This window comes from Cryptotermes secundus, unplaced genomic scaffold (assembly GCF_002891405.2).
Source record: "Cryptotermes secundus unplaced genomic scaffold, Csec_1.0 scaffold11, whole genome shotgun sequence".
Classification (NCBI taxonomy): domain Eukaryota; kingdom Metazoa; phylum Arthropoda; class Insecta; order Blattodea; family Kalotermitidae; genus Cryptotermes; species Cryptotermes secundus.
In genome coordinates, this window is record NW_019739208.1 from 630468 (window position 1) to 642577 (window position 12110).

General features: G+C 39.9%; 1 protein-coding gene across 1 annotated transcript in view; it reads left to right on the forward strand.

Annotated features, from left to right (window-relative positions):
- LOC111871645 (protein timeless homolog) overlaps positions 1-12110 on the forward strand; it is an 89470-nt gene that overhangs the window by 68267 nt on the left and 9093 nt on the right. Inside the window, exons 9-16 of the mRNA XM_023864881.2 lie at positions 2992-3057; positions 4312-4384; positions 4980-5178; positions 5556-5701; positions 7388-7497; positions 8462-8562; positions 8648-8747; positions 9855-10001. Coding sequence (XP_023720649.1) covers positions 2992-3057; positions 4312-4384; positions 4980-5178; positions 5556-5701; positions 7388-7497; positions 8462-8562; positions 8648-8747; positions 9855-10001 — 942 coding nt within the window. The remainder of the gene's footprint in view (positions 1-2991; positions 3058-4311; positions 4385-4979; positions 5179-5555; positions 5702-7387; positions 7498-8461; positions 8563-8647; positions 8748-9854; positions 10002-12110) is intronic.

The window sequence follows — 12110 nt, forward strand, 5'->3', positions numbered from 1 at the left end:
AGCAAATAAATGATAATAATAACAATAATAATAATTTCATTTTCATAAAACTAAGTGTTATTTAGAAGTGAAAAGAAACATAAATATTTAATTAATAATAATAATAATAATAATAATAAATCTGCGTGGGACCTGTGCTATGGAGTTCAGAATGTCCCTCCTACCTTGCAACCAATGAAGACTCGCAGTTGGGATTCGAGCCGCAACCCTCTGCACCCCAGACACAAATGCCCTAACCACGAGAGAACCGCTCGGTTGAGGTTATGTGAACTATTAATTCTGGAAGCAATAAAAGACTACAGCGGCGCTGAGTTTTTGCTGCGAGGGAAGAGAATTGTTTTAAGTAAGTATTTATGAGGCGTGAAAATAGGGAGTAGAAGATATTGGGCTACATTAATGTCTGTACGTTTCATGTGCAGCCTGGTGTATGACCACACATCCGTCCGTTATGTATATCCCTCGTTCCGGCCATTAAAAAAACTGGAACAGCATGAGAACGATAAACTGCATCTGGAAATATATCATAATTCCAGTTACTCCTCCGGGTATAGGGCGATTCATAGCGCCGTGCTGTGGATGAAGTGTCCTCTTGTATCTTATGCTTTTTGAGGTACAGACTCCGTGGGTTTAGTCCGCAAGCGAACTATACCGACCGAGCGACCGCCGCTTGTCGGCGAGGTTAGTACCGACTTCAGCGGATAGAGGTCGCGTGGTCAGCGCAACGAATCCCCACGGCCGTTAATTTCGGTTTTCTAGACCGGAGCCGCTATTTCCTTGAAATAGCTCCTGAATTATCCTCACCCCGTTCCAGACCCACTACTCAGAAAATTTGGTAGCACCGGGAATCGAACCCGGACCTCTGGATCTGTAGCCAGGAACTCTGACCACTAGAACACAAAGGCGGTCGTTTTTTTTTTTTGGTACACTTTCCGCAAAATATCTCAGTCTGAGCAACGTCATAGAAGTAGGGGAAGAGATGACGCAGAATGGTGACGGCAAGAGGGTAGTTCAGGGGAGGGTGGGTTCTCTCCGTATGTGTTATCGCTTGGCGATCTTCCCCGTACCCCTGTGGCTGATCAACCATATTTGTATTTGTAACGCTCAAAGAAGCTCGGAGACATTTCTCAACGTCTGTACACCAGATATGCGATGACGTCATACTGGAGTGTCAGGAAGAAAGAGATTATTGTCTAAACCGGGGGTTCCCAGACGTTTTTATATCGTTGACCACTTACTCCATATATTTTCTTTGGCGGACCACCCGAATAATAAATAATAATACGTGGTAGAGTCATTATGTGGTTTTTATCGCATCATATTACAAGGTACGGCTGTTGTACTGCAATGTGGAAAGCAAATGGAAAAACCACCACATTATCACTTTTCCTGGATAGTTTCTTTCAAAAAACAGAGATACCATGTATGCGAGATGTTTCCTTTGGAGAAAACGGAAGGCTAATTGAATTGGTCATATTTTACGTAGTAACTGCCTTCTAAAAGAAGTTATTGAAGGAAAGATAGAGGGGCGGATAGAAGTGCCCAGAAGACGTAAGAAGATGCTGGATGACCTTGGGGACAGAAGAGGATATTTTTATTTGAAGGAGAAAGCTTTAGATTGCATTAAGTGGAGGAACTGTTTTGGAAGAGAATGAATTACAATGTATTCACATACATTTACGCAGATCCACATCGGCCCTCAAAATAGTTGCCGTTGGACGCCATGCAAGTCTGCCAACGTTGATATAACTGCCGAAAACATTGCTGAAACATATTGGCAGGAAATTCCCATACGACGCTTTGCGGCCATTCCACGAACTTATTGACTGTGGTAGTATATGGAGAATTTTGAATGGGGGAAAAGAATGAATTGTAGCCAGCATTTACACCCCCATGACTTTCTAAAATGAAAGTGATATAAAGATCTTGCCATGAAAATGACATGTTTAGTTGTGTGTAAATGAGAGATCGACGCTTACCACATGAACTTTCTTCCTCGACCATGACTTTGGGAAACTCTGATCTAAACCACTGATGATATATCCACTCAGAAAAAATAACATTACCATATTTCAGTTCTTAATGTGATTATGCCAATATTGATGATCCAGCATCGTTAAATGAACACAAGTGCAAAGTTTTGGGATTTGAGGTTCTCACGGCGTTGATTATGAATCGTTCTGTCTTTTGGATATAACGCCGTGTATTCCTTAGGATGTCAACCGACGTTTCAGACTAACATGTCGCCACGATCTTCATGGTCGAAGAATAAGCCAAGAATGGTTCTGCTTTCCACCTGCTTTTACGCTGGTTTCTTGCCTTATACTTTGACTTAACGTCCATGTATTTGTCGTCCATCAATATTGCAAGACTTGTTTATTCACTACTTAATTTTAGTTTAACATTATACACTTCGACACTACATGTTTCGGCCCAAAACGGCCATCTTCAGGAGTCTTGATATGTTACAAATATTTTATTAAATTATGTTAAAACTGCTACACTGTCTTAGTGCGTGTTAAAATCACACGCTGTAGTTCTCTTTTCAAGGTAAAACCAGATAAAATCCTTTAAAGTTTCTATTATACCCACGTTATTTTGGTGCATTTTATTTATTTCACCTCACACGGGGTGTCGTCCATTGTTCATAAATGTATGTCAGTCCAGGGTGTTTTGTTTGGCAGCTTGCCCCTCACCTTCGTAGCCTACTTTTCAGTTATGGCTGCCATATGCCCCTGGTTTGCGTGTTTCCTCCACAACGCGTGGTGTTGTCTTTACTAGTCTTGTCTTCCGGCTTGTAGTCCCTCAACCAACTACGCTACTGCGTGCCCCTCCATCACATATACTTATATAATTTGTTGTGCAGTATTTTGTTTGTAGCAATTAGTGCCTTGTTAAATAAAGTCTGTTTGAAGGAGAGAACTGTTAAGGTTCCTTGATATTATGTAAGATTTGAGTTTTGTTGGAGTTTATCAAGTAATTCTGTTGTTGCAGATCCAGAACTGGTTCAGGCATCAGTGGCAGCAGAAGCAATACAGGAAGGCCCTGAAGAGGAAGAAGGTAAATAATTTGTACTCTTCCATCTTTTTCCATCTGACTGACACCAACGAATGAAAAATGTGCTCCTGAAGAAATTAAGAACCGACTAGACCTGGGGAATGCTTGCTTGTCATTCAGTTCAGAATCATTTTTATTTCCTGTCTGCTCCCTGGAAGTTTAAGAACTAAAATACACAAACCTATAGTTTTGCCTGTTAATTTGTTTGGGCAGAAAAACTTGGAATCTCACATTAAAGGAAGAAGGCTCAAGGTGTTTGATAACAGGGTGCTGAGGAGAATATTTTGACCTAAGGGAGAGGTTGTGTCAGGAGGGTGGATAAATTTACATAATGAGGCGCTTCATAATCTCTGTTCGTATAATACTATATATTATTATAATGATCAAGTAAAGGATGATGAAATTGGTGAGGAATGTAGCAGCACACATGAAAGGGAAATGCATACAAAGTTTTGGCAGGAAGACCTGAACAAAAGAGACTACTGGGAAGATCTAGGCATAGATGAGAGGATAATAAAATGTATCTTAAAGAAATAGGATGGGAGGATGTGAATTGGATTCACTGCCTCTGGACTGGGATCAATGGCAGGCTTTTATGAACATGGTAATGAACTTTTAGCTTCCATAAAAGCCATTGGTTTGTTTTGTTTTTGAGGTTCTCACAGCTGTATCTATAAAGTACGTGTTCTGAGATGTGTCCCCTTGCAGTCCATACTACATAGTATCGCATTCCAGAACACAGTACCCTTCAGATGTTAGTGTCTCAAGGACTCTGCTCAAGGTAAGTAGGTAGGTAGCTGGTTGGTAGGATGTGGTTGCACTAATTTTACAGAAAATATATTTGAAATATTGCCAAGTGTTTAATGTCTGTTTCCCCCTGCATCCCTGAGAGTTAGTTTATGTATCTCGTTTACTTCTCATGAAATTTGCAGAAGACCGCCTCTGTTGTCTAGTGGTCAGAGTTCCTGGCTACAGATCCAGATGTCCCGGGTTCGATTCCCGGCGCTACCACAATTTCTGAGAAGTAGTGGGTGTGGAACGGGGTCCACTCAACCTCAAGAGGATAATTGAGGAGCTACTTGAATGGAGAAATAGCGGCTCCGGTCTAGAAAACCGAGATTAACGGGATCCGTTGTGCTGACCACGCAACACCCTCTATCCACTAAAGTTGGCCCTAACTTCGCCGACAAGCGGCGGTCGCTCGGTCGGTATAGTTCGCTTGCGGACTAAAGCCACAGAGTTTTTATATATTTGCAGATGAAGAGGAACAGCAGGCTGTGAATATATCTGTCGGAGAACAAGATTTCAAATTCATAGATTTTTCTAGAAGGTAAGTTTGCTTGGATCTTTTGCTCTGTTACAGTGTTGGTAACACTGCCCTAAATTTCCATGGTAAAGTTGTATTTATGTACTATGTTTAACATATTTTGAGAGTGCGTTCATCAAATAGTGACATAGATACATCATCATTAAGAAGTTACTAGATTCAACATAAGTAACATATCCATGTGGGAGAGATCACTGAACACACAGGGCTTTACTTCCATAATATTTCCTACCCAAAGTATGATGTACCCTCAGAGACATTTAGGCGGTTAGTATTGTGCACTTATTGTAAGTATGCATTTGGTACAGAGTAACATCATCCTTCAGAAACGGTATTTCCTGCTACAATATTCATATTTCCTGTATTCTCAGGAGATCCTATATTTCAGAGATGTCTGAAACGTTGCATTTTAAGTCAACATTAACACAGCTGATGGTCTGAGAAGATTTTAGTACATTTATTCGCTGTGAAAGCCTCAAAGCTTACCTATAATCAGTTGACCTCTGACCAGTAGGCCAAGCATACGGTAGTAAGAGACCAGACACAGTCATTATGCACTTTTTTTTAACAGTATGATGTAACTTTATTTTATATCCAGGTTTGTGCACTATCGAGTGGTGCAAGCCTGCAGTCTTCTCTTGAAGCAATTTGAGAGGAACTTGGCCCACACCAACCATTGCATCACCAAGATGTTGCACAGGATAGCATGGGATTGCAAAGCACCTGCCATCCTATTCCAGGCATCTCTGTTTCGTACATTCCAGCGCATCCTTGACTCCAAACAAGGGAAGCATAAGGTAAGTGTGAAACATATGTTGGCCCTTGCCTTTATAACTTTATGTCAGAGGACAATTTANAATTCTTGACTCCAAACAAGGGAAGCATAAGGTAAGTGTGAAACATATTGTAACGTGTTTGCGTTACTGATCCCACTTCTGACACCAGTGTAACGTGTTTCGTTGGTTACTGAAGACGCCGTAGAGATGGTTAATTGGTTTATTTAACAATCTACAAANAGGGAAGTGATGGTCCTTTTCCCTCACCTTTAACAAAGTTTAAAAAAAGGGTTTGTGTGTGTGTGTGCGTGCGTGTGTGTGTGAAATACCAGGTTACGGTCTTGTTTCAGGACTCAGTTTGTGGACTAGATATTTTGATGCTGTATTATTTTTTGCAGGAGCTGGCCACATTTGCGCTTTTCATTGTGCGGAAATTCACAGAAGTAGCCAGTACCAACAGCAAGGTGTATATGGAGCTGTTGTTTTGGAAGACATCTCGAGATGCGTACGATATTGAACAGGGCTATGGAAGTTATCAGGAGAAGTAAGTATCTTATGAGTTATAGTCAGTTCCACATAAGACTCACGCAAGGTGTGTTAACATTTATGAACGATGTGAGTACAGGTTTTTTGTGACATCACCCATTCCTTCATTGAACGTCATAATCGACTTGCTAGTGCTCCTGCATCATATTAAGAAGAGCTTTGGTTAAAATCTGAGCTGACATATCAGTCATTCTCATTGAGGTTAACCCCCACCCCAGTTCTTGGGACGCAGATGCTGGAACAATACCTTAAAATATACCATAATCATGTCTACATCTTTTCCAATTTGTTGTTCATAATCATTCTGTCAGCAAATCAAAATTTGATTCAGAGAACGGGTTAAATCTGGGCATTGCTTGCTATTATTCAGTTCAGAACCTTTCATCTTCTTGCTGTCTGTATAAAAATATGAAAGGTATAATTTTGCCTTTGGTTTTGTATCGGTGTGAAAATTGACCTCAAACATTAATCAAAGAACATTTGGACCAAAGAGGAATAAAATAATACGAAGTTGGAGGAAACTGAATAATGAAGAAGTTCATAACTTGTACTCCTTGCCAGATATAATTGTAATGATCAAGTCAAGGTGGATGAGATTGGCAGGGCACGTCATATGCATATGAGAAAAAAGAAATGCATATAGGGATTTTGGTGGGAAGACCAGAAGGAAAAAATGCCACTACAAAGACCTAAATTTAAATAAAGGATAATATTAAAATTGATCCTAGAGCAGTAGGATGGGGGTTATGGACTGGATTCATCCAGCATAGGTTAGAGATCAGTGGTGGGTTCTTGTGAACCTGGGAATGAACTTACAGGTTCCATAGAATGATTGGAGTTTCTTGAGTGGCAAAATGATTGTGGACTTCTGAAGGACTCGGTTCTATGGAGTTTGTTTTTTGTTTGTTTGTTAGTTGGCTTGTTCAGTCGTTAGTTAATCATTCTTTCATTTTTCACTTGTGGGATGTCGATGTATGAAGAGACAACCACTTGTTGAACCGTTCTATAATATTTCTTATCATTGCACAGTATACACAGGCGAACTTTGGTTTGAAGAATTCAAGACTAATAATATGTACCAACAACACCCACACTATACCTCTCCTCAGTGGTCATATTCAAAGACACATTGTAACTGACGGTCAGTCAGTCAGTAATTCTTGGCGTCAGACCCCATCTGGGGCTCATGACCAGATATTTATTACTGTTTGACAGTTACGGTCTTGTTTTTTATGGGGCGCCCTCTCTGACGAGAGGACAGGTCTGTCATTTGTACATGCTGCTGGTCCTTGCCAGCGCAGTCTTTCTTGGGTCCGAGTCCCTTGGGACTCACGACTATATTTTACTGTCTCAGAATTGAGACTTCTCTTTTTTTCGCCTCCTACAACTCATAGGGCTATGATGGAACTATTCGATCCCCCCTCCACACAGGTTTCTCCTCAATAGAGAGAGAGAGAGAGAGAGTTACTTTACGACTGGTAGTTTACTGCCAATCAGTTTGTCTTGGCGTCAGGCCCCTTGAGGCCCATGACCAGACTCACTGTAACATCTGCTTGAATGTGGGCACTGTCCACAGACTAACCCTAGCAATGGAGAATGTATTATTAAGTGATAGAATAATTGATCATCTCTTCCGTAATTTTAGTATTGTGAGACAGTCTGATGATGAGCTATATTGTTACAGGACACGTTCGTCAAAACAAGTGTGGAGTGAGGAGGAAGAAGAGGAACTCCATCGTTTGTATCAGGAATTCACAAAGAAGGCAGAACTTGAAGGTGGTGGTAGTGGACAAGGTGATTACATATGATTAACTGATTCATCTACTCCGGTTATCTAGCCTGTAGTTGTCTACAGATCAGATGTTGGAGCTGACTCAACTGCTGTACAGTCGTGCATGACTGTTTGCTCATTAAAAAGTATTCTGAAAAGGCACAAATGTAAGAATTAAACTGTGATTGTACATAGCTGCTCATCAAGAAATTACATATGGCAGATGGGTTTAGAGGAGCGTAGTCGGTATAGCGACTGGCTATGGGCTGGATGACTGAGGGGTCGGAGTTTGAGTCCTGTTAGGGTCAAGAATTTTCTCCAAATCTTCTAGACCGGCCCTGGGGTCCACCCAACCTCCTATCCAGTGGGTACTGGAGGCTCTTTTCGCTGTGGTGTGAAGTTGACCACTCACCTCCAGCTAGTGCCAAGGTCAAGAAAATGTGGATCTATACATCCACTCTCCCATACGCCTTCATGGCACAGTGCTGAAATCATTCAGCACAGGGACAACTTTTTAAATGGGTTTAGAGTCACCTCAGCTGCTTTAGTTACATAAAAAACACTGAACTTTAAACTGAACTAACATATCAAAAGTGCTGTCTTCTGAAATGTTTTGAGGGAACCTACTGTTTCCATGTTCAGGATGGAACATGATGATGTTTCTGAGGAACATATCCCCCCCCCCTTCATGTTTGAAGAGTAAGCCAAGTAAGAAATTAGCCGGAAGCAGATATGAAGCACAGCTTTGTGCTGGTTTCCTGCTACACTTAATCTTCACACTTGAAGTTATGTGCGGCAACATGTTCCTCCGAAACATTAGTTGTCTATAAAGAGAATACGTGGGATTATGTTCCAGAAGATTGAAATATTCATTAGCACTGGTGTGATAACCTCAAATCCTACTGACGTGAAGTGTTTAACTGTTCATATGACATGTGATGTTAGCATAATTAGAATCTACTTATATATTTTTTGTTTTCGTTTCAGATGTAGTGGACTGGATACTCCAAAATCTAATAAATACTTCACGATCTCATCGAAGCTTGAGCAAGAAATTGCGTGAGTTAGGTTACAATGTTGGAACTAAGGTCAGTTCAGCTGCCCTGGTCGGTCTCTGTATTGGACTCTTGTTCTTGGCAGAAATTCTGTTTATTGTTTCTTCTTCAATTACAGAGGAGTCACAAGTCTGGAAATGTGCGGCCACCCAAGGAATGGGCAGAAGATGAAGAGCAACAACTCAGAGAACTATATGAAGAGTTCAAGATTGCTAATGGTATGAACATTTCTGTCATCAGTCCTTAAATAGTTGGGTGAATTCTATCTAATGACTTCTGTAATGTGGGGTCATCTTATGACAAAGATTTCTTTATTTTATTCTAACCTATCAATATAAACACTCCCTCTCATGAAGTGGGTTGGTCTAGAAGTAACACTCTTCATATAGTGCTGCTTGGTTCGAATGAAATAGAAGATCCACGTATCATATTAAAATTCTTATATTGTTATAGCAATTGTTACGTAAGTAGTGAATTTAGTTTTTCATAATGTAAAAGGTAAAATTGTAGCTGTGCTTAATTATTTACGCACTATGCCATGAAGACATGGGGGCACTTTGACATTAGATAGAGGTGAGTTGTCAGCTTCATGCTGCTTTACCCACCCAGGGAATGAGTCCACAGTACCCATTGGATAGGAGGCTGGATGGACCCCAGAGTCATTCTGGAAACTGAGGAGAAGAGAAAAATCTTCCATTCCTGGGAGTCGAACCTGGGCCTGTTGCTATACTGTCTGAACTATCCTGACTTAGTTTTTCACACTGCGCGCAAACATTAAAACGTATTTATTAGTTTAAGCGGCCTCCATAGTCTAGAGGTAACGTTCCCACCTCATGACTCGTAGAACGTGGGTTCAAATACCCGGCGGAGGTCGTCGAATTTTTAAGGGCGGAAAAATTCAGGGAACAAGTCCTCCGGGAGGGACTTTAAGCCGTGGGTCCCGTGTCGTAGCTTTATGGCACGTAAAAGAACCTCATGTCTCCAAAGGAGGCCACTGAGCAAAATTACGGATGTTTCCCGCCCAACAGCAGTCACTAATACCTCTGGTAGATGGGGGAAGCATTATAGATACCACTCAGCTAGTAGAGCCGGTCTCGCGGGCTGGGCGGGACTGATGGTAAGCACCAATACCGGTAGGATATAGAGACTGGTAGAATATCATAGAGGGAAGCACAATGGACCAAGACAGGTCTAAGTGCATGGGGAAACCCACCCTCTCCAATAACTAACTAACTATTGATTAGTTTTATACCATTCTACAAATACCATATATTTCTTCTTTACTGTTACATTAATGGTATATGTTTATATCTTAATATTAACAGATCCATTACGTTGCATTATTGATCGCCTGAGAGTTCATCGACCCAAACATCGAATCGTTGAGAAACTTCTGGAAATGGGCCTCATCCAGGACAGAAAAGAGCTATGGAAGAAACGAGCTAAAAAGTCAAAAGACACTGTATTCCCCAGTAAGTTAATATTCATTTGTGGTGAGAAATGTTGGAGAATTCATGGTTTGGAGGCTAAAGTTAACCGTGTGAAACACAGTATTCATTGCCAAAATTGTGTTCACTAAACTTTCAGTATTTATAAATGTTGATAACAAGAATCTGCTTCTTTAATTCAAGGTGGATGATTATCTTCTCTATCATAACATTTAAATATCAAGTGTGATGTAACCTTAACATAACAAGAATTTATAAAATTTATCAAAGTTCTTTTTCTAATGAGTATTCATAATATCCAGACTAAGCAACTAACTGTCATTCCCAGATTGAAATTTAATAGACCTCATAGATTTCAATGCTACTCATACCCTGAAGATGGAGACAACACCTTTCTCCGAAACTTTAATACCAACAGTTGCCCAGCCACTTGGAAATTTGAGTCACTTTATCGAACCTGAAGATTCATTACCACGTTCACAGGAGCCCATCATTGGTCCTTATCCTGAGCCAGATGAATCCAGTCTAGATCCTCACATCATATATTATGTACATTTTAATATTATCATCACATCTGTGTCCAGGTTTTCATAGCGGTTTCTTTCTTTCGGGATTTTTTTCTCTACCGAAACCGTGTATGCATTTTTCTCCTTTGTATTTATTTTATAAATTTAAAATGTGAATCCCAACCCATTAGCACTTTGGGTTCAGTGATCTCTGTTCGTTGTCTGGATCCAAGATGGGTAGTAAGCCTATAAAGTCAACATTACATCTTTGAATAAAAAATGACAGGGTCCCCTTCACTTATGTGTAGCTCTGTAGTACAATAGACTTTCTGTATGCTTTAAGAAATTCATTACTAAGCTTGAAGCTAAGCTGGACAACCTCAGGACCCAATGTACTATGACAGATGAATTAGTAATGAACCCATATCCCAAATATTTACACTCTACCATGCTCTTATCCTCCCCACCCCCACCTTTGGTTGTGCCTTAGGGTGCGGACTGATCAATGAATTTTTCATCTCTTTCTCCCTTGGTCCCCAAGCTTCAAGCCCTCACCAGTTTCCAATTTCCCTAGAGGATGGTTTTCCCATCATTAGTCATGAAAACACTGTGCTAGGGGTGTTATAATGTATAGTTCTGCTCACAAATATTACATTTCCTCCCTTTGCCTTGTGTCTTGTCAAAAGGGTCGGTTTACACCATTCTTGATGTGAGAGCATGAAGGTAAGGGACATTCTAATAAAGCCTGGAGGTGTATTACTAGTGATTGGTGCAGAAGGACAACATTGCTATGTCAGTTGTCAGCACTGATGGGCAGGGCCCAGATTTTGATGACCTTAAAATATTTAAAATATGACCCAAAAATGTAATATGCAGGGCCTGGATTTTGATGACCTGAAAATATTAAAAAAATGACCTAAAAATCCAGAAAAATTCCCTAAAATGGCCAAAAATGAGAAGAAATGCCCTTAAAAGTCCAAAAAATTACCCCCAAAATGAAAAAATGACAAAAATTACGTATAAAATTTACATTTCTGTAACCAGAAGCTCATATCCAAGATTTATATATTTAAGAGCATCACGTAGGATACAAGGAAAAAAAGATGACATGTCATCAAAATCTTGGCCCTGCTGATGAATAACACAGGACTTGTGTTGTAGTTAATTCTTCGCCATGTTTCATTTAATGATGCTTTTAATTGATAAGATTGTTTACTGGTGATGTAGTTGCTGTATGAGACTCCAATCTTGAGGCTTGGGGGTGAGGAAGGAGGGTTGAAAGAGGCGAGGGAGAGAAACAGACCAATCCACTATGTTTTTTTTTTTCTATTGATTTATTTAACATCCATAACTGTTACATTATGTACAATTGGACAAGTCAGTTTTTAAAAAAATATATGAGATTAAACATCACATCAAATGACTAATAATATAAAAAACCATAGAAAAATAACATAATAAGTCCTTTAAATATGATAAAACAGTGGATAAGTATAATAAGGCAACAAAAGCTAAACTATAAATTACATGCAATAGCTAAAATAAATTACCTAAGTATCTTTGTTCTATTATTAAGCTAATTCTTGTAAAAATATTCTTGAAGGGAATAAAAAGCTTTGCACAACAA